The sequence below is a fragment of the Cavia porcellus genome, unplaced genomic scaffold (genome assembly GCF_034190915.1).
Source record: "Cavia porcellus strain 051 isolate PalLab524CR breed Dunkin Hartley unplaced genomic scaffold, mCavPor4.1 scaffold_9, whole genome shotgun sequence".
Lineage (NCBI taxonomy): Eukaryota > Metazoa > Chordata > Mammalia > Rodentia > Caviidae > Cavia > Cavia porcellus.
In genome coordinates, this window is record NW_026947492.1 from 16025512 (window position 1) to 16050158 (window position 24647).

The 24647-nt window shown below is 35.9% G+C and overlaps 1 protein-coding gene across 1 annotated transcript; it reads right to left on the reverse strand.

Moving 5' to 3' along the window:
• Positions 1–1713: 1713 nt before the first annotated feature.
• On the reverse strand, positions 1714–21999 carry LOC100735942 (olfactory receptor 8D1-like). Its single transcript, XM_013155422.1, is given in 4 exon segments — positions 1714–2506; positions 3879–3891; positions 19769–19941; positions 21944–21999. Coding segments are annotated over 4 exon segments (1035 nt in total).
• Between the last annotated feature and the right edge of the window lie 2648 nt (positions 22000–24647).

The window sequence follows — 24647 nt, forward strand, 5'->3', positions numbered from 1 at the left end:
GATATCCTACCAATTACAATGATTTTCTTCTGATAGATTTCAAGGTGAAGAATGAACATCCTAAAGTGAGAACATGTTATTTCAACTTCATTTCTTCTTGTTGTTTGCAACACTGGCCCATCTATGTGCCTTTCAGCTTAGATTTAATCTCAATCTAATTGCAAAAGAAGGTCACTCTGTTCAAAGTGACAACTATACAACTTTCATCATTATGTGAGTACAAGTGTGACTGACTTATGATCCACTCACTATTTTTTTACTGTTTTCTTAATGTTTTGTTTATTGTTGAAATCTAGAATATTTTTCCACTTTAGTACAACATTTTTTCATTGATATTTTATGCCATATAAATGAAATTACAACATTAGTAGTGCATTGGTAGGTCTTTCGTAAGGGAGAGATGACCATTGTTAAGTGGGTTAAACATATCCTTGCCGAAAATGGTTCTCACAATTTTCTATATGTTTGGAAATTGCAACCCAATCTTTCTAGTTGCTGAGTCTAAAGTATTGGGGGTAATCTTCAATTACATTTTACTTTATTTAAAGCCCCCATCCAAACCTCACTAAACTCACTAAATCATGAGTTAGTCTTCAAGATACATCCAGACTTCTCTCACTGCCTTTTCTATATCCATCCTGGCCTAAGTCTCTTTTCATTCTTTCATGTAGTAGGTTCCTAACTGATCTGCCTGCTTCCAGTCCTACAATATTTTATTGGGAATAGAGCAAACTGGGTGACTATTTATTGTGTCTTTTATTTCAATGCATTATCTAGAGAAAGTTCCAAGAATATGCCAGACATGGTAGAACACACCTGTAATCCCAACACTCGGGAGGCTGATGCAGGAGAATCATTGCAAGTTTGAAATCACCTTTGGCTACACAGTGAGCTCAAGGCCAGCCTGAACTGCATAATGAGACCCTTTCCAGAAAGACAAAAAATAAAACAAAACAAAAAAAGCAGTTCCAAGAGTATAACAGTGTGCTGTTTCTTCGTTAACATCTAGTCACATTGATTTCAGTGTTCTCTTTTCCTGGGTCATCCTATATACATGTGCACTCACACACACTTATGCAAACATGTGCTGTGCCATTTGAGAAAAGACTACACAGAAGGACACTGCATTCTTAAATATTCCAGCACGCATCTTCTACGAATGGAAACATTTGCCTACGTTAACACAATACAACTATCATACTCTGGAAATTTAATATCATCATGATTGTATAATTGACTGTATTTGAAGAGATAATCCACATTTAAACATTTTTAGTTGATCAAATAATATTTATTATAAGATCTTCTTTTTTAAAATCCAACATCTAACTTGCAGAACAAATGTAACTTTCCTTTAGTGTACATTAATGTAGAATTATTTTTCTATCATTTTCTGCCTTTATATTTAAAACAAAAATGTGCTGATCTTTTACAGATTACTCCAAGTTGGGTTTGCTTTCTTTCTTCATCAAGATTAGTTTTAGAATACAATGACATAACAGGGGCCTAAAGCGGTAGGAAAATAGGCTCGGGAGACTGAAAATGTGAGCTGGGTGTTGATAGTAAGGCGACTAAAAGGAGAAAATAAATCACTCAGCTGTTTTAGTTTAAAATGGCCCTGAAATGCGATACTAGTTACTATGACAAACAAACAAAAATAAAAGACAAAATGTATGTTTAAAATTGTTTTCATTTTTTTTAATGTGTCATTTTCTATGCAGACCTGGAGAGCATCCTACAATTCAGAACTGATTTTAGGGCTTCTTTGACTTCCTTGTTTCTCAGGCTGTAGATCAGGAAGTTAAGCACGGGAACCACAGTGGTGTAAAACACAGAAGCCCTCTTCTCCTGGGTCATATCATTGCTAGCTGGTTTCAAATACATGAAAGTGGTGGAGCCATAGAAAATCCCAACAGCTGCAAGATGGGAGCTGCAGGTACTGAAGGCTTTGGACCTGCCTCCAGCTGAAAGTACATGCAGAATCCTGGAAATGATGAAGGCATAAGAGACAAAGATGGCTGAAGCACAGGTGAACACATTAAATCCAAGCAACATTGTCACCAACAGCTCCTTGGTGTAGTCTCTTGTACAAGTGATATTCAGAAGAGGAAAGATGTCACAGAAGTAATGATGGATTACTTTAGTTCCACAGAAGGAGCAAGTGGAAACATAGCTAGTGTGAGCTAATTCCCCCAGAACCCCCGCTGCATACACATTGGTGACCAGCAGCAAACAGACTCTGTGAGACATGGTGACATGATAGAGCAAAGGATTGCAGATGGCAAAGTAGCGATCATATGCCATGGCTGCCAGCATGTAGGAATCATCAATACCAAAGAAGCAGAACAAGAAGAGTTGAGCCATGCATTCCAGAAAGGATGTGAAGTTCCTCTCTAACACAAAGCTCTCTGACATCTATGGGATTATGATAGAGGAGTAGCAGAGATCTATGAAGGACAAGTGACTGAGAAAATAATACATGGGAGGGTGAAGCCAAGGACTGATCCTGATTAAACAAGTAGACACAAGTTTCCCACCAATTTTTAATTTAAATTCTTATCACAATGGTGATACTTCCTTTGATGCCTGTTTTTACTCATATTTAGAAGTGAAATTCATTTTACCTCCACGAATCCAAATTTAGCTTTTCCTAGAAAAGAAAAATGATCTTTATGCTATTCAGTCTCTTCAAACAATTTCTATCCACAGCTCTTGTTCTTTAGTTGGCTTTCTATCTGCAGTGACTTGTAGTTTTTTTCTCTGATGTCTTGAAGCTTGACCACTTCATTACTGATGGCACTTGGATTTCCATTCTGACTTCATTGTATTTATATAGTTTATTGAGTTCTGGACTGTAATCCCAAAGGGCTTTGAACACACCTGAGATTTCTACTGCCTGCCCCACCCCCCCAATTCCTGGTCCTGAGAATTCCTTTCCTCTTTGTCTTCTTCTATTATGTTATCATGTGGAAACAAGGGGAATGGAGCTAGGCTGAAAATAGAAGGAGTAAAGTGACACTAGGATGCTGGAAAACAACTCCTGTCATATGCTGAGGGAAACTGGGGTTGAAAAGGAAAGGAACCAGTGCAGCAGAAAAAGCATTGTATTAATGATGCTAATAACCTTCAAAGTAACTTGAAAGTTCATGTAATGTTCTCCATTATATGAATGGACTGAGAAGGAGATTACATATTTACAAGTCACAGAGCTTTAAGATAACATTTTTTTCACTATTTTAAAAATGAGTTTAGGGGCTCCTCCTTCTCCCTGTTGGTCCGGTAAGACCAGAGGAGGCAGGGAACCTCCCCCTAGGCTGGCAAACTGTTTTCTCTGCTTGGGGCCCAGGATCCTGCTGCCTGTGGGTCACCTAAGTCCAGGGAAGGCATGGAACTCTCCTATCTGCCTGCAGGACGGGCTCCTCCAGCTCCCTGTTGGTCAGGTAAGACAAGCAGAGGCAGGGAACAGCGCCCAAGGCTGGCAAACTTTTTTTTTTTTTGCCTGGTGCCCAGAATTCAGCTTCCTGTCAAAATCAGTGAGTAGGGAGGGAGCAGAGACCTCTGTCCCAGCTTGGCTGACCTCCCTCCCTCACTTGGAACAAAACTTGAGGCTCAATAAAATAGGAAAATGACAAAACAAAAGACCAAAATGCAGTCTCAAACATCCAGCCCAGCCCAAGAAAGCCTAGGAGCCATGTGCATAGAAGAAAATATATGACACATACCTGAAATACCTGAAATAATAGTAACTAAAATAAAGAAGCAACTCTGGGAAGCCTTAAAGGAAATCAAACTAGTAATAATCTCTCAGGTAAAAGAAGAAATGATAAAAGAAAAGAAGGAGATGCTGAACATATCTAAAGAACACACAGTTTAAAAACTTGAGGAGATAAACTAAAAGATATAATCCCAGGATGAACAATATAAGAAACAAACAGAATATATAAAACAGACGCAAAGAGATATACAAGAAATCAAAAACTCCATCGAAAGTTGTAAAAACCGCCTCAATGAATGTGAAGATGGAATTTCAGACCTTGAAGACAAGATTGCAGCCTGCAAACAAGAAATGAAAGATCTTTTAAAAATAACAAGAAATCAGGAAATAACAATTCAACACCTGCAAGATGACACAAAAAGGAACAACATAAGGTTAATAGGGATAAATGAAAAAGAAGGGAACAACATAAAGGATGTCAAGGGTATATTTAGAGAAGTAATCGCTGAAAATTTCCCAAACATGAGACTGGAAACTGATATTAAGATCAGTGAAAGGAATAGAACTCCAAATAGCCATAACCAAAATAAAACTACACCCAGACACATAGTAATGGCCATCCCAGAAATTGAACAAAAGAATAGAATATTAAAAGCTGTAAGAGAGAAAAGACAGATCACCTATAAAGGAAAACCTATCAAAATCACAGCAGACTTCTCAGCACAAACAATAAAGTCAAGAAGAGCATGGAGTGAAGTTTTTCAGATCCTAAAGGAAAATGATTTCCAACCTAGGCTGATGTATCCTGCAAAACTGTCCTTCAAAATGGAGAAATAAGATACTTCCATGACAAAGAACAGCTGAAAAACTACATGATCACCAAGCCAACCCTGCAAAGAATACTGAAAGACAGCCTAGATGCATCTAGGAAAAAAACCACTAAACAAAGGAGACAATTAAACAGAACCGAAAGACAAAGATGCAACAGCAGAAAGATAACGTATCAACAATAAACCAATATATAACAGTTTTAAGCATTAATGTAAATGGTCTCAATGCACCAATTAAAAGAAACAGACTGGCAGAATGGATCAAGAAACAAAATCCAACCATATGCTGTCTACAAGAAACCCATCTACCCAAAAGGATACCCACAGACTGAAAGTCAAATGATGGAAAACAATACTTCATGCAACAGGAACCCCCAAAAAAGTGGGGGTGGATATTCTGTTTGCAGACAGTGTGAACTTCAAGCCAATAATGATCAGAAGGGATAAAGAAGGTCACTACATACTGGTTAGGGGAAAACTTCAAGAGGAAGCGATAACTATCTTAACTATATATGCACCAAATTCCAGAGCACCCAGTTATATAAAACAAGTACTAACAGAAATGAAAAATCAAATCAGCAGTAACACAATTCTAACAGGAGATCTTAACACACCATTGACACCAATGGACAGATCAACCAGACAGAAAATCAGCAAATAAATAAAAGAAATGAATTTCACTTGTGAACAAATGGACTTAATAGACATATACAGAGTATTTCACCCAGAAACAAAAGAATACACATTCTTCTCAGCAGTACATGAGTCCTTCTCATATATTAATTCACAAAACATATCTAAATAAATGCAAAATGGTTGAAATCATCCCTTGCATGCTATTGGACCATAGCGCTATAAAATTAGAAATTAATGATGAAAGATACTACAAAATTCCCACAGAGACATGGAAACTGAATAACACACTCTTGAGTAATCAGTGGATCATAGAGGAAATCAAAGAAGAAATTAAACACTACCTACAGAAAAATGGAAACACAAATACAACTTACCGGAATTTGTGGGATGCAATGAAAGCTGTCCTCAGAGGAAAATTTATAGCACTGTGTTCACACATCAGGAAAACAGAATGAACACAAATAAATAACCTGATGTTACACGTCAAACATCTAGAAAAAGAAGAGCTAGTCAAGCCCAAAATCAAAAGAAGAGAAGAAATTATAAAAATCAAAGCAAAAATAAATGCAATAGAGACTAAAAAAAAAATCCAAAAAATCAATGAATCAAAGAGTTGGTTCTTTGAAAGAATTAATAAAATTGATAAGCCCCTAGTCAACCTTATTTTAAAAAAGGGATGAAAAAGCTCAAATTCATGCAATAATGAATGAAAGAGGAGAAATCACTACAGACCCTATAGAAATACAGAAAATAATCAACACCTATTTCAAAAACCTCTACTCTCAATGGTTTGATAACACAGAGGAAATGGACAGATTCCTAGAAGCATATGAAGTACCAAAGCTAGGTCATGAAGATGTAAAACTACTGAATAACCCAATTTCTTTAATGAAATAAAAAAAGTAATTAAATTCTTACCTACAAAGAAGAGCCCAGGCCCAAATGGATTCACTGCAGAATTCTATAAGAAATACAATGAAGACCTAATGCCGACATTCTTCATTCTCTACAATGAAATTGAAAGGGAAACAATCCTTCCTAAGTCATTCCTGGAAGTATATATTACTCTAGTACCAAAACCTGAGAAAGACCCAACTAAAAAAGAGAACAGTAGACCAATCTCCCTAATGAACACAGATGCAAAAATCCTCAATTACATATTAGCAAGTAGGATGCAGCAAATCATCAAGAAGATCATACACCATGACCAAGTGGGATTCATCCCAGGCATGCAGGGATGGTTCAATATACATAAATCAAAAAATTTAATACACCATATCAATAGAGCCAAAAGTAAGAACCATATGATCATTTCTATAGATGCATAAAAAGCTTTTGATAAGGTCCAACATTAATTCATGATAAGAACTCTGCAGAAAGTTGGAATAGATTGTCTTTATCTCAATATAATAAAGGCCATCTATGAGAAACCAATAGCCAATATCATTCTAAATGGCCAAAACTTGAAGGCCTTTACTTTAAAGTCAGGCACAAGACAAGGATGTCTCTTATCTCTGCTCCTATTTAATATAGTACTGGAAATACTAGCCAGAGCAATTAGACAAGAGAGAGAAATAAAAGGCATAAAGATAGGAAAAAAAGTAGTTAAGCTATCATTATTTTCAGATGACATGATACTCTATATAGAAGATCCCCAAAACTCCATTGAAAGACTGCTAGATATAATAAATAAATTTAGTAATGTAGCTAGATACACAATCAATACTCAAAAATCAATAGCATTCCTATACACTAACAAAAAAGTCACAGAAAGAAAAATAAGAGAAACCACACCCTTCACACTAGCAACCCCAAAAATGAAATATCTAGGAATTACTCTCACAAAAGAAGTGAAAGACCTGTACAGGGAAAATTATGTTACACTGAAAAATGAAATTGAAGATTATCTCAGAAAATGGAAAAACATCTCGTGCTCACGGATAGGAAGAATAAATATTGTGAAACTGGCCATTCTCCCAAAACTGCTATACAGATTCAATGCAATCTGATAAAAATACCATCAACATACCTCATAGAACTCAAGAAATTACTCCTAAAATTCATCTGGAGTGAGAAGAGACCTAGAATAGCAAGGACAGTTCTAAGCAGCAAAGGCAAGGCAGGGTGTACCGCAATCCCTGACTTGAAATTATACTACAAAGCAACCGTAGTAAAATCAACATGGTACTGGAACCAAAACAGAGCTGAAGATCAGTGGAATAGATTAGAAGATACAACCACAACTGCAAACACACTCAACCAACTTGTCTTCGATAAAGGAGCCAAACATGTTCACTGGGAGAACGACAGTCTCTTTAATAAATGGTGCTGGAACCACCATTTATTAAACCATTTAGTTTTCAACTCTCCATATGTTGAAAACTAAAACTAGACCCATGCCTATCACCATGTACTAAAATAAAATCTAAATGGATCAAAGATCTTAATATTAAAACAGAAACACTAAATCTATTGGAAGACAAATTGGGTAAAAACCTTGAAGATATAAGAGTAGGTAAAGAATTCATGAACAGGACTCAAACCGCACGGGAAATACTTCCCAGAATCAATAACTGGGATCACCTCTTATTAAAAAGTTTCTGCACATCAAAAGAAGTCTCCAGTGTGGTGAGAAGAAAACCCACAAACTGGGAAAAAATCTTAATGAACTGCCCCTCAGACAAAGGACTTCTGTCTAGAACATACAAAGAATTAAAAAAAAAATCAGACCCCCAAAATTCAAAGACCCAATCCAAAAATGGGCATCTGAGATGAATAAACAATTTTCAGATGAAGAAATACAAATGGCAAATAAATATATGAAAAAATGTTCATCATCGTTGGTCATTAGAGAAATGCAAATCAAAACCACACTGAGATTTCACCTCACTCCTGAAAGAATGGCCAAGATCAAGAAAACCAACAACAACAAATGCTGGAGAGACTGTGGGGAAAAAGGAACTCTCCTGCACTGTTGGTGGGAGTGTAGCCTAGTGCAACCATTGTGGAGGTCAGTCTGGAGATTTCTCAGAAAACTAGGACTGGAAGCCCATTATGACCCAGCTATACCACTTCTAGACATATTCCCAGAAGAACTGAAAGCATCATACCACAGTGATATATGTGCACCCATGTTTATAGCAGCACAATTTGTAATAGCCAGATCTTGGAAACAACCTAAGTGTCCATCGACTGTAGAATGGATAAAAAAGTTGTGGTATTTTTTATACAATGGAGTACTACTCCGCTATAAAGAATGACCACATTGAGACATTGATAAATAAATAGAGACAGCTCGACACTATACTCATAAGTGAAATAAATCAAACTCACATGTATAAATACCAAATAGTTTCCCTAGTGTAAGAAATAATAAGATTACATAGAAGTATGTGGTAATCACGATTCCCAGTCATATTGGTTTGAAGCCATATAATGTTTTCACTCATTAACCACAATGGTTTTAAACTGGGTTGTTCGATTTTAGTATCTATGATAGCACGAATAGCTATTTTGATGCAAGCAACACAACATAAAAGCTAGTGCTGATTTACTATCTTCTTGTTTTAAAGTCCCATCAAGGTGTAGTGCATCTGTTTGCACTGTTTTTAACATGTTGTTTCTTACTATATTTCACTATATGCTATAGTATAAAAAAAACTCTTTATAGGCAAAGAGATATTATAGAAACCATTGTTTGTTTTCTATTAGCAGGTTCTAAATGCCCTGTAATTCTTGCATTCTCTTAAAAGTCTTCACACTGTCTATATACACTTGATATTATAGCACTTGAAGTTACACTCAAATAATTAGGAAAGAGGCACTATGGTGACTACTATTATGTTAGATTATCTGGTGGTGAAACACAATGATGCTTGAATTGCTCTGTTCTGCCCTGCATTGTTCTATTACAATATCCTCTTTTATCTCAATGTTCCCCCTATTTTTAAATTAATCTATTTCTCTCATACTTTTAATTAAGGGAAAACTAAATTAAAGAATAACAGGACATATTATAGTAACTTTTTTGTTGTCCTATTAACCTGACTTGAACCCCAGTATTGCTCTCCCCATCTTGTTCTGTCTGATTATTATATATTCTATTTTGGTTGATAGTATCAAGTTTGAGGGTATAGGCAATCACTTTGAAGGCAATAAGATATACTATGATGCCCAATATGGATTGACTATCATCCTTTTTTTTTTTTTTTTTGAAGTCTTGTAAGGTCCTCAGTGTAGATTTTATTGGTTTTGTTCCATATTGTTTTGATCAATTCTATTATACCTCATGATATAGACAACTCAATTTGAAAATAGCAAGAGGCAGAATGGTAACCATTTTTGATCACCTGCTATTCTATTTTTGCATCACATGCTATGCCCACCCTTCTGTCCTAACTGACTCTGTTTTGCTTAGTCACATTTGTTTTCATTCTCTTCAAAAAAGTAATAAGGACCGCGAGAGTAATAAAACCCTAAAAGTCTAATTGTTATTGTAAAAAAGAGAGGAACGTAAGGTGGACTAAGGGATATAACCGCAGGTATGTTCGAGAGTGTAGGACAGAAAACCATATAACTGAACTTTTGTTGGATCATTTAATGGAACTGTCTCCAATTCCACTGTATGAATGTTCACTTTATATACTTTAATGATATGGACAACTGTTTCTGGGAAGATAATGTGTAGCCTGTTAACTGGTGATTTCGTACTGTATATATATTTTTTTTTCTAGAAATACTGTATTATTTGTACCCTTAAAAAAAAACCAAATGAGTTTATAAAAACTTTGCAGAATCATCTAGTAAGTGTTAGACTCAGGACTTACCCATTTTAATTAAAGCCCAATGTTTCCTGTAAATCACAGTTTTTCCCTAATCCTGGAAACTTCAGTAACTTCTGCACATCTTCAGTTATTATGTCACTTATAATTTTACTTCTAAATAATCTTCTCTAATGTTTTCTTCCTTTTGCTAGAGAACACTAGGGTAATCTGTTTGACACTTGGATAAGCACTGAAAGCATTTTGACCTCACATTCAAGCAGGATTCCTGTCCTTTCAACAGCCTTAAGGGAGAAAAAAGAACTGGAAGCTAAACCTGTGCTCACTGCACACACAAAGTGCCCGGGAAAACGTGCCTTAGTAACTAAGTATAAGGGAGTTATCATATTAAAATGAAGTGGGTGTGTGGACAGTGCTTCCACTAAGCAAACAAGCCTGTGCCTACAAGAATGTGATGCATCCTTACTGAGTGCACAAGGCAGCGTGACTGTTTCCAAAGTTTTGCTCAGCTTACAAATCCTCTGATTTCATCTTATTTGTTTTCTTTTTGACTTCTCTTCATAAAAGGTTTTTCTTAACTCTTTAGTAACACATATCTTACAATTTCTTGTATCACATCTGTACTTTAGTCATCTGGGAGTGATAAAGATGTCAGTGGTTGAAAGGGAAATGGAACCACATGGATTTTCAGGTATGGCCACATATCAGCTGCGAGACGTTGAAGAGGTTCCCCCACCTGTATGAACTGCAGTTTGTTCACAAATAAAAGAAAACACCTTGTATCATATGAAGCTTTTACAGTATGGTTTTGTCTTTTATTTTCCAGGACTCTACTGAGAATTATCTGTGTTCTGAAGGTTCATTATGAGAAACTAATTTCTCCACTCTTAATCATTGCATTCTAATGGAGGATCTTAATAAACAAAGACACAGACAATTTGGAGTGAAGCAGTGAGAACTATTTTGAAAGAAATGAAGTAATGTAAGGAGCACAGTTCTGTGATTAGGGAGGGAGCTGAGGGAAGGCCCTGGAGCTGAGTACAGACTGTATTGAAAGAGGCAGCAAAGAGTGTCCACATGAAAGAACATTTCAAAAGAGGGAATATCAACCTGAAAGGAAGAGAGAGAGAGAGAGAGAGAGAGAGAGAGAGAGAGAGAGAGAGAGAGGTTAGGTTGGCATGTTTGAGGAAAATCTAGAAACAGAAAGAAAGAAAATGATAGTAGTAGATTTAGATTCTGATAGACAATATTGGTGAGAACTTTTATTCGAGGTGTGATGGGACACTCTTGGACAGTCTGAAGTATGCCGAGCGTTATGTGCTCTGACTCATATTTTAAAAGGATCCATTAAGATCTGTTCATAATATCAAGAATATCCATTAAGAAGTCAAGCAGAAACACATTTAGAGAGTCCCAGAGACAGAATATACTTCAGTTAAAAGAAATGCATAATCCGGACTGGTAATGAGAGAAGTGGCAAAATGAAGTCAGAGAAACTTTGTATGGATGGCAACTGCTGAATGTTTTACCTGAGAAGAGGAACATTTTTGGACCAAGGAAGTTGGTATCAGACAGATTAATGGTGATAGTAAAAGACCAGGATTGGGAGGTATTTTTTCTGTTTCTATATAGTAAGTCCGATTTCTGCTTTATGGCCAGCAGATATGTTGAGTAGGAAATATGGTGCAGAGTCAGGGATTCATAAAAAGTTATAGCTAACATATGATTATTTGAGTCATCAGAGCACGTATAGTATTTAAAAAAGGGAAATCAGATGATATTTCCAAAGTATGCCATGTGAAAAGACTTCACAACAGTGACAGGCACACAGAAGGTCATCAACATTTTTTTAAAATTTTATTTAAGGAGAAAAAGAAAAAAAAAACAGAGAAAGGGTACATGTTATACAGAATTTCAGAAAAATAATAAACAGTAGGAAATCACTAGTTAATGGATTACATATTGTCATCTTAGAAATATTTGTCCAAGTTACAAAATTAAAGCTTATATAGTGGACATTCAAACAGTGAGACCAAACAGTTCTGTTCAATGATCCAAAAAAACTCAGTAATATCATTGTCTATCTTATACACTTAAATATACATGCAGTTATATTGTTTAGAGCACTTTCTTTTCCTCTCTTTTGTACAATGACTATTATACATTTTGGGTTTTATTGCTCCCACAGTTCTTATTACTTTTTTTGGAAGAGAGTAAAACCAAATGTGACATAACAGAACAGAGTCAGTCAAAGCAAAAGGGTGGACATAATAGATAATGTAAAAACATAATACAAGGTGATCAACAATGGTTACCATAATACCTCCTGCTATCTCTAATAGAATTGCCTATATCATCAGTTATAATAAAATTGAACAAAACAGTAAAGCACAAAACAAACAAAACCAAAACATTGGAGACATTACAGTTCTTCAAAAGTAGATAATAGTCAACCAGAATGGGCGTCATAATGAATCCCACTATCTTCACAGCTGTTGCCTATACTTTCAAACCTGGTACTATCAAGCAAAACAGAATAGAGGAACATCAGTCAAAACAAGATGGTGAGAGCAATACAGGGCTTCAAATCAAGTTAATAGTAAATCAAAGTGGGTTATTATAATATATCCTGCTATTTTTTTATTTGTTCCTCCCTTAATTAAAAGGATAAAAATAAAAAAGTAAATAATAAAATGGAGATTGATATAAAAGAGGGCATAACAACAAAACAATGCAGAAAAAATCATGACCATTTAAGCAAAGTAGTGTTTTACCACAAGATAATCCTGACATAAAAGTATTTACCATATTGTCTCTTTCCTTGAGATCTTTGAGTATAACTTGGTATATTGTAGCATCAAATATATCAAAACAATGTAAAACCATTCAAGAGAATGACAGTATTACAGGGTATTTAGAATCAAGTAACAGAAAATGAACAATGGTTTCTGTATAATCTCCTTGTCTATAAAAGTTTTTGTTTATACTATCACATATAATAAAATCCAATAAGATACAACATGCTAAGACCAATGGAGACAGAAGAGCAAAAGCTTGATGAAACTTCAAAACAAGATGATACTAAATCAGCATTACCTATTATGATGTTGTTTTCTCCAAAATAGCTGTTCCTATTATCCAGTCTTCTCTGCCTCATTTCTGTTGAGCTCTTTTTCTGTCATTAGTTGTCAGTTTGCCTTCTTCACTTTGTTTTCTGCTCCATTCGTTGTGGCCTCTCTGCCACTATTTCTGGATTCTTTGTATTTTTCTTTTTTAGAATATCCTGCAGTATTCTCTGTAGAGTTGAATTGGTGGTTGCATATTCCCCTAGTTCCTCTTTATCCTGGAAGCACCTTGTTTTTCAATCAATTTCCAGGGATAGTTGTGCAGGATATTTCAATCTTGGCTGGACGTTATTATCTTTCAAAGCTTGAATTATTTCCCCCCATGCTCTTCGTGATTTGATGGTTTGTGCCAAGAAGTCTGCTGTAATTCTAATGGGTGTTCCCTTGTAAGAGATCTGTTTCTTGTCTCTGACGGCTTTTAATATTCTGTTCTTATATTGGATTTCTGGTAGTTTGATTATTATATGCCTGGGTGTAGCTCTGTTTGGGTTGTAGGTAGCTGGGGTCCTGAATGCTTCATACATCTGTGTATCTTTACCTTTTGCTATATTAGGAAAATTCTCCTGGATTATTTCTGTGAGTAGCTTTTGTAGTTCATTTGTTTGTGTCCCTACTTCTTCTTTTATGTTCTTAAGTCTTAAGTTATAGATCCTCTTCTCATCTTCTAGTCTTTGTATTATTGCTGTTTGTTTCTTTGTTATTTTTAAGAAGTTTTTCATTTCATGCTCCCATATTACAAATCTGGCCTCCAGTTCAGATAATCTATCCTTAGTTTCTTTCAAGCTGTTATGCCAGTTTTAGATAGAGTTTTTATTTTCCTGGTAATCTCTTTGAACATGCTTCACATATTCTATGCTTTCTCTATTTTATCCATCAAACAATTTTCCCCTCTTTTGCTGTTCTTCCATTCCACCATCTGTTTTTTCTTGGGTGATACTTAGCATTTCTCTAACTATTCTGCTTATTTCTAGCTTCAGGTCATTAATAACTTCATTCCTAATCTCATTTATGAGGCTCTGGAGATAGTGCTTTATGTCTATTGGTGCGGTGTCCACTATTGCCTGTTTCTCAGGATTGGGGGCTGAGGGGCCTTTCTTGTTACTCCCTCTTCCCATATTCTTTGTTCCTTATATATGCAAGCATATGTAGGCGGCCCAGCTTCCTTCCCTGTTGGCCACAGTCTGATTGAATTGCACTGGCTAGATGTTCCTGCCCACCGCAGCGCACCAGGGAGTTGGATTAGGCAGCCTATGCGGGGCCCGCCCCTCCAGGTCTCCTTCAGAAGCTGGGACCTGGGCTGTGCTAGCCTACTGGGTCTCAGCCAGCAGCGTCACATAGGCTAGGCACTGCTCACCAGTCCCGCTTGAGAGGGGAATATGTGACTGAAGTCACTACAGCACCCTGTTCCGGCAAGTCTGCCCGGTCCCAGAATGTCCTCTATTGGAGCCTCCTAGATCGTGGAAGAGTCCCAGTTTCTCTGACTCACCGCAGGTCGATGCACGGCTCCCCACCCGTCCTGCTCTCAACTCCGTTCACTGATTCCTGTTCTCAGAGCTTTCGCACATCTGTCTCCCTACTGAGCTGATTCAGATGTAGCCGCGGTGGCAGGAAACCCAAATTGCAGTTTTCAATGGCGCAGGCTCCAGCTTTCACGCTGAGGCATTATCTGTTCCTGTTGTAACACCAGGATTGCATTCCCAGTTGGTTTCTCTCAGCCCAGTTCGTTCTTGGGTCAGCAGGGTATATCTCCTCTCTTGCTTAGGATTCCTCACTCCTCACCATTCCTGGGTTCTAAGCTGGGTCTTTCAGAGAGCCTCCATAGCTGTTGGTATCTGTCCGCCATGTTATCCCAGAAGTTGTCATCAATATTTTTGGCATTGCCACCTGGCACTGCTATTTTTTTTTACTGGATATTGTGCTGGACAAAAGGAAATTTTAGAATCCATTCAGTTTTCTGTTCCCTTTTACTTCTTTGTCTTCTTAAATCATTTCCCATTGCTGTAAATCTGTAGTGAATGTCCAACTGAGAACCCACCTTGATTAATCAGAAGCACCTAGCACCATATCTGGGACCTGGTGGAGATTCTGAATGTTTCTGTTTTCTTTTCTCTTCCTTCAACTTCTACCACCAAAGTGATTTGTGGACACTTCTTGACTTTTAATATTTTATAATGCTCAAGTATTAACATATCAGAAATGCAATAGATTGCCTCATATTTTCTTTCAATTATTTGCTTTGCCTTAACCTTTTTCACAATTGTATTTCTTAGAAGTGTTCAAGTAATGAGCACTATAAATTAAGATCAATTTTGAACTAAGCACTGCAGTTCCAGCTTGCTATACTTCTTATAACTATTATACTTCTTATAACTATTAAACATGTTTTCCAGGTGGATTATACAGTTACCATGATCTGATCTTTTTATGCTTGTCAAGATATTAGATACAAAGATTCTTGGTCATTTACAAATATAAAAAGCCACCTGGAGGAGGGAGTCCTGGAGGAGTGTTGGTGTTTGCACAAGTAGGATTTTTGTTGAGGCCATCTGTCCTAATGAATGCTGTAGAATATTTTTTTTCATACTGGAATTATAAAAGAGGAGAGAGGAATATGCAGAAAAATTACCTGGAATTAATAAGTCAGAGGCAGTGCCAGTAGTATTTTCCTTTTATTCTTAAGGCTAGGTTTAGGGGCTCCTCTAAATTCACTTTTGCAAAAGCATAAAGTATGGAAGGACTTCATTTTATACCCTGAATATAGTAGGTTATCAGCTGGGCTATAACACAGGTACTTGGGTTTTTATTTATAGGTTTAAACATTTCTTACTAAGAGATACTGGATAAATAAGTTAATATCAGTGTCTTTTTTTGTGTGAGGAATTTATGACCTGACTAAACATTATGATTGTGAGAGTTATTTAATGCATCTGAGAACATTCTGTGAATTTAAAAGTTCAATACAAATGAGGGGCCTTATGATGAGGAGACTGAAAATAGGAAAGAGAGTGAAGAGATAGAGATCAGGACAGATGCAGAATAAGAGAAAGAAACAGATTCCATGCACTGCACTCTGATGTGGAGCAGAGATTGTCCTCTCATCAATCTTGTCTGTCCTGTACAAAACAGTAGCTCTATTCACACAAATAATAAACATTTTGGATGATTTTCCAAATTTAAATTTTAATTATAATATGTCATCAAAGCACGGTAGATCTGAGTGACTTACCATAATATTATCACCAGGGAAAATGCGCTGGTCTCAGATGAAATTTTAATTTTAGTTTCATTATTAGATGTATGTGAGCATGCACAATTACCAGATGAACTTATTATTGAATATTAACATCCTGTGCCTTCAAGATCCTATAAATAGTGGAGTCAAGTCTGTACAAGAATGTAAGGAGTACTGAAAAATGGCAGTTTAGATCCAACCAAGCAGAGTAAGAAAACTAATCCTACAAATCCTAAACTTCTCTTGTTAAAGGAAATGTTCATTTGAATCTCTCTGGACCTGAGATGGTTATGAGCAGATGTTTCCCTCAGGGGCTGTCATCCAAGCAGCATGGGAGAAGCTAAGTTCATGTTTGCTGCATTTTCATTAATTCCTGGGGTATTTTTCCTTGAAAATGACCAGTTTCTCTCCTTTTTTCATGACACACATATGCATAAACATAGACTTAATGATCACTTGGATCAGATCATGTCAGATCCCTGTAGAACCATAGTGGAGGCTGGCAAGTATTTCTGATTTGTTCTATTTTCTCAGATTATAGGAGATCTGACCTATGTTTCACAATCAAAATAAGTGATAATTTAGATTATTGCCTATTAAGCTGATGTGGGCCTAACTGGGAGTTTAAGAAAATTGGCCTCATCTTTGATTTTCCCAACTCCCAACCCAGGCTCTCAAGCTGCAAGTGGCTGGTGGCTGTTGCCAATGTAGCTGCAATTTTCCATGTTGAAACAGTATATTAAATATATACAGTAGTGGGTAGGTGAGTTTTGTAGTTTTAACCTTATAATTTGTTTGTATAAATACAATCCTCTCAAATAAGTACTCTACCCATATTTATGTTTGCACACTTTCTCACAATTTTAAAGAAACAATGGTACCAAGTCTTAAGCTAACCATTTAAGGAAATCACAAGGAACTTCTCTCATTTCAATTTGTGAGAAAGTATTACCAGATTCAGAACTAGACAAGGTTGCTGCAATGAAAAAGAATATTACATATAGATGTGAAAACCTTTAATGAACGAACTGTCAGCAAACTGAATCCAGCAATATAAAAAACTGACATTCATGAAATGATCAAAATATATGACAAACATATACATTTTTAAAGAAGGATTACATAAAATACCAAGCACTAGCATTGTACTTAATGTGGAAATACTGAATATATTTTCATGAAAATCAAGAACAATAAAAGGATTATTATTGTTACAACTCATTGAGTAATATGCCTGGATTCATGGCTAATGAAACAAAAAGTAAAAACCACAGAAATATATATCAAAAAGCAAAGGGGAAAATTGTGCTTTTCCAACTGTCATAAATGTCTATCCCAAACTGAAGTACCTCTCTCCAAAAGTTATTTAAACTAGTGAATGTGTTCATGAAACACAGAGTCTAAAAATCAATTTGAAAATAAACTAATTTCCTAAATATTTTCTACAAACAATGGAAAAAACCTAAATTTCAACATAATAACATCAACACAATAAGAGAATTCAAATTTTAAAAATGTAAAAAGAAATTTTTTCACTAAAATTTATAGCATATCACTGAGAAAAACGAAACATATAAATAAAAAATACGCCATGCTCATGGATGTAAAGTCTCACTGTTTTAAGATGTGTAACATCTGTTGACTTAAAATTCAATGAAATATTTCCGCAAACCCTTGCTGACTTTTTAAGAAGCTGATCCTAAATTTTATGGAAGATAGAAAGGAACTAGAATAGTTAAGACAATTTCAAAATAGGAAAACTTGGGAAATTTAGATGATCTTAATTTATTACTTACTGCCATGTTTATGACAGTATTTTACTCTAATAAGGCAAAAAATCTGTCAGTGAAACATAATGAAATGTGTACCAGGAGACAGAGGTGTTGACAAGAGTAATTTTTGACAGACGCACCAATGGATTCAATGAGAACAAGAAAATCTTTTCAACAAATTGGTGCTGATTTAATGAATGAATATCAACATGTAAAGCTTGAACATGTTTACATACCCCATAAAATTTACACACTATAATTATTCATTGCTGCGTATCTATTTGATTTGAGTAAGAACTGCCTAGCAGATTAGGAAAGCTCTGGGTAAATATTTAGGTGATTGACAAGTAGGTTACAAATTGAGGAGGAAAGACTCACCCTGGAAGTCGGTGGAAGCAATAAGTAGGTTTAAGTCTGGGTAAAATAAAAAGAAAAAAAAAAGAGGAAGTCTTGGTTTTTTTTGTTTTTATTGGAAGAGCTCTGGCCCTTGCCATTGCTTCTGGATGTTGGTCTTTCTGGAAACACTTTAGCTTTCTGGCTATAGATGCCTCAGTCTCTCAATCCAGACATTTCAGCCTTCTAAAACTCTCACCAGTGACTATGGTGAGTTTCCAGATCTTTGACCATAAACTGCTAATGGACCCTCCAGTCCTGCAGTGTCAAGATGGTAATTTTGGATTCTTTCTCCTAAGAATGTGCAGACAACCACTGGGATTTTTCCTGCTTTGATCTTGTAAGCCCTTGCATACCAATCCCTTGCATAATTATACAGAATTGTATATTGTTTCTTTTCCTTTAGTGAACCACAGTTATACAGATTTTAGTAGCAGAAGTGGGCTTGTTGCTATGACAGTACTCACCATGTGGTTTAGAAGGTTTTATAACTGGTTTGTAAGAGGGGTTTGGAAAAGTATGGAGATGCTATCTAGAGAACTCCTAGAATGCTATAAGTCATGCTCAATGAGCATTTCTGCTCAGGGTTCAAAAAAGAATGCTTAGAAATTCAGACAGTAAAGACAAATCTCAGGAGGTTTCAGGTTGAAACAAAGGCTTGACTGGCAAGTGGACTTTAAGCTCAGTGTGTTACAATATAAAAGAAAATTTGTCTACATTTTGCTCAATTTCTGAGACTGTGCAAGAGACTGAGGTTAAGATGATGGACTAATTAATTTCACAGAGGGAATTTCAAGGCATCCCAATGCTAAGTTTATGACATGGTACTACTGGTACTTATGAACTAAATGTACCATAAAACCTAGGATCAAAGAGGATAACTGAATAACTTGAAAAACCTAGCCAGGAGTTAGAAAAGAAACTTTTAAGTTATAAAATTGGAGTTATAAAATTGGCATCTGTAAAACTGGGACCTGAAAACATCTAACTGAGAAAAGGTTTTTTTGCTGAAAAGACTGGGGCTGAAAAAACTAAGTAATTTACATCACATGCTTGCGGGTTACTCACTAGTATCCCACTTACACTGGCTACGAGATGCAAAAGTGAAATACTTTGCTTTAAGAAGAGAACCCATGTATAATGCTGATGAGGAGCTGCCTAGTGCATTGGCTATCTAGGTTCTCATGCTCAACCATCCAGATCCTCAGAGGCCTCTTCATCCACTGTGCAAAGGAGCCTGGCAACATCTCAATCATCCATGTGGTATTGGATTTACAGACATACAGAATCCAAGAGTTATAGTGTCAGGGAGACTTTCAGTCAGATTGCAGAAGAAATGAGATGATCCTGTGAAGTTTTGAGGGTGAAATTGCAAGTCGCAGGAGACTCCAAGAATCTGGAGAAGCCAGCAATGTGGAAAGTCTGGTGACAGAAGCTGCAGGCTGTGAGCACAGCACCTGAAAGTAAGACACAAGAACTGAAGCCAAGAGTAGGGAGGAGGACAACCAAATCACTTGGGTCCACTTCTTACCACACATTACCACTGCAGCTGAACATGGAGCCACAAGATTTAATCTTGGCCCTGCTGGGTTTTAGTCGTGTTTGGTTCCATTCCTTTCTATCCCTTTCTCAACTTTGGAACTGGAGGCTTACCCTGGGTCATTTATGTGACCAGAGTTTCTCTTTTATCTAGTTTTCACAGAAGCTCACAGCTGTGTTTTTCTTTGGACTTAGAGGAGATTTGGGAGTTGGGTTTCTCTGCACAGTTATAACTGCTAATGTTGGTGATTCTTAGAGATGGGCTAAGTGTATTTGATATATAGATGTACAAATGAATCTTTTTCAAGCCAGGAGAAGAATATTATGGCTCAGATTGAGAACAGCCTCCAAAGATCTCAAGTACTCAAAGGTGTGGTCTTAGGAATGTAAATGAACCATTGGGAACCCACTTGCTTTGGACCGAGGTGCACCAATCCAGAATACGTGGCCCATTGGGAGTGTTATCTAGAATGGTATATCTCTTTGCTTGTTTCTTCCCTTCTCTTTCTATTTCCTGGTCATCATGATATGCATGGGTTTTCCCTGCAGCAGACCCTTCTACGATTTTGTTTTTCTCTTGGAGTCAATTGATCAGGAACTACATCCATGAGCCAAAATAAACCTGTTTTCCTTTAATATGAGGATGTCACCAATGAGAGGGAATGTGACTAAGATACACACTAACTAGAGATCAATTACAGAAGAAAGTAAAAGAGGGTACCTTGTGATTCATAGAAATACAAACATTACTGAAATAGAACATCAACAAAAATGATAAATAACATTACATATAGTACAAAATGTATGATTACCAAATGGCATCATTTTAACAGAAAAGAAATGGCACCCCACAAGCTACAAGAAAATTATTTGCATATGTGCCTGCACACACATACACACATATGCACACACACACACACAAATGGAGGACAGTGGCATCTCTCTAGATGTGTAAAACCTTACAAACATTGTGGAAATAAAAAATATACTAGAATGTCTAATGCAGTTTTATGTAAAGTAACAATTTAGAAACAATTCAGGGAAATGCCCATCACCTAATGAATTGTTAAACAAATTATAGTATTCATACATGGAACACTACTTAGAAACATAAATGAAAAATTTATTTTGGCATATAACAAAACATATCAAAATTATAGGCTTACATCAGTTAAGTAAGCCACACATTGAATACAGGTGATCATAGACTTAACAATGGTTGGAAGTTAAGTACTGTTACTTTGATTTTCTTACCTCAACTTTTCATACAAGTTCAGAATAGAATGGTGTGTATCAGGGGCTACAGATTACAGCTAATTACTGTATATCTCAAAAACTAGAAAGAGTACTTGACTGTTTTCACTGGAAATAAATCTCAGATGTAAGATGTGTTTAGCCTGATTTAAACGTAATACAATGCATGAATTTATTTAAAAAAATCACATGATACTCCATTATTATATATATTTTTATATTTATATGCCAGTACAATGAACATAATTTAAAATTTTGAAATATAAATGCTAAAATTTTAAATCTATTGGGAAGTATAATATAATATAAAAGGCTTTCAAAAAGCAAACTCAATCTGTATTTTTCTCATTTTCTCAAACATTTTCTTATCATCTGCTTTGAAATTCTCTTTAATGAATAAATCTAAGAATCATCAAAAGAACACAGAGGGGGGTTGGAATTTATCTCAGTGGCACAAATGTCTGCCTGACAAGCGCAAGATAGTGAGTTTGATCCTCAGGAGTGAAACAAACAAAAAACCTACAAAATATGTACTTAAGAAACATGTATTCAGCTGCAGCTGCCTCCCCATTCCTGGCTCTGCTTGGCGGACTCTGGAGTTCAAAGCAAACAAGTGAACACCAACAGTTCCAGAGGCTGGGTGGCCTCGGGGAGTGTCCCCCGCACCTTTCCCCGAGCCCAGCTAGTTTGGGATCCTCGATCAGCCCAGACAGGAACTTCATGGCTTCCTGTTGCACTTGACCAGCTTTGCAGATCTTGAGCCTTCCTGCCCAATCCCCAGTGGCCCTCTGTCAATCCGGGGTACTGGGTGGTCAGAGTCCCAGGAACTGAGTGTATAGAAGACAATTTCCAGCAGACTCTGAGGAAGCCTTAGAATAACATTTGAAACAATTGAAACACAGAAATATAGGAAAATACAAAATGAAATACCAAATTACAAACTCAAACCTCAAGCTCATCCCAAGAAACCTTAGGAGCTATGTACATAGAAGAAAATATATGCCATACACCTGAAATATCTGAAATAATGGCACTGAAATAAAGAAGCAAATCTAGGAAGCTTTAAAGGAATTCAAACTAGTAATAATATCCCAGGTAAAAGAAGAAATGATAAAGAAATGAAGGAGATATTGAACATATCTAAAGAAGACAGTTACAAAATTGGAGGAACCAAAAAGATAGAATCCCTGGATGAACAATATAAGAAACAAACAGGATACATAAAGAAGATGCAAAGAGTTATACAGGAAATCAAAAATTCCATTGAAAGCTGTAAAAATCACCTCAATGAAAGTGCAGATAGAATTTCAGAACTTGAATACAAGATTGCAGATTGTGAAAAGGAAAGGAAAGGTCTTTTAAAAGTAACAAGGCATCAGAAAATAACAATTCACAACTGTAAGATGCACAAAGAAAAACAACATAAGATTGATAAGGATAAATGAAAAAAAAAGGGGGGGGACAACATAAAGGATGTCAAGAGGATATTTAGAGAAGTAATAGCTGAAAATTTCCTAAACATGAATTTGGAAATTGACATCAGGATCAGTGAAACATATAGAACTCCAAATAGTCATAACAAAAATAAAACTACACCCAGACATATAATAATCACCATCCAAGAAATCCAACAAAGGAACAGAATATTAAAAGCTGTCAGAGAGAAAAGACAGATCACTTATAAAGGAAAATCTACCAGAATCACATCAGACTTCTCAGCACAAACAATAAAGTCAAGGAGAGCATGGAGTGAAGTATTTCAAACCCTAAAGGAAAAATGATTTCCAACCTAGACTGATGTACCCTGAAAGACTGTCCTTCAATATCAATGTAGAAATAAGATACTTCCATGACAAAGAACAGCTAAAGAACTTCATGATCACTGAGCCAACATTGCAAAGAATATTGAAAGACAGTTTAGATACACTTAGGAAAACCCACTAAGCAAAGCAGACAATTAAACAAAACAGAAAGACAAAGATGTAACAGCAGAAAGATAACATGTCAACAATAAGCCAATATATAACAGTTATAGCCATTAATATAAATGGTCTCAATGCGCCAATTAAAAGAAACAGACTGACAGAATTGACCAAGAAACAAAATTCAACCATGTGCGGTCTACAAGAAACCCATCTAATGCAAAAGGATACTCACAGACTGAAATTCAAAGGCTGGAAAACAATACTTCATGCAACAGAAACCCCCAAAAAGGTAGGATTATCTATTCTGTTTGCAGACAATGTGAACTTCAAAACAATAATGATCAGAAGGGATAAAGAAGGTCACTACATACTGCTTAGGGGAAAACTTCAAGTTGTGTTTTTCTCTTTTTCCTCTTAAATTAAAAAAAAAAAGAGGCAGAGATAACTATCTTAAATATACATGCACCAAATTCCAGAGCACCAAGTTATATAAAACAAGTATTGATAGAAAAGAAAAACCAAATTATTAGTAACACAAATATAACATGAGACCTTAAGACACCATTGACACCAAAGGGCAGATCAACCAGACAGAAAATAAGCAAAGAAATAACAGAACTGAATCACACATGTGAACAAATGGACTTGATAGACATATACAGAGTGTTCCATCGAACAACACCAGAATACATATTCTTCTCAGCAGTAAATGGGTCATTCTCACCATATATTAGCATGTTATTGGATCATAGCACCTTGAAATTTGAAATTAATGATACAAGATACTACAAAAATCCCACAAATGCATGGAAACTGAATAACACACTGTTGAGTAATCAGTGTGTCACAGGGGAAATTAAAGAAGAAATTAAACAATACTTACAAGCAAATGAAAATACAAATACAACTTACCAGAATCTGTGGGAAGCAATGAGGAAAATTTATTGCACTGAGATCCCACATCAGGAAAACAGAACGAATACAAATAAGTAACCTGATGTTACACCTCAAACATACAGAAAAACAAGAGTAAGCCAAGCCCAAAGCCAAAAAAAGAGAGGAAATTATAAAAATCAAAGAAGAAATCAATACAATAGAGACTAAGTAAATAATCCAAAGAATCAATGAATCAAAGGGTTGGTTCTTTGAAAGAATAAATAAAGTTAATAATCCCCAAAAAGTTATTAAAAAAAGAGAAGAAAAAGTTCAAATTCATGCAATAAAAAATGAAAAACGTGAAATCACTACAGACGCTATAGAAATACAGAAGATCATCAAAACCTATTTCAAAAACCTCTACTCTCAAAGATTTGATAGTACAGAAGAAATAGACAGATTCCTAGATACATATGAAGTACCAAAGCTAGGTCAAGAAGATTTAAAACTGCTGAATAACCTAATTTCTATTAATGAAATAAAAAATGTGATTAAGCCCTTATCTACAA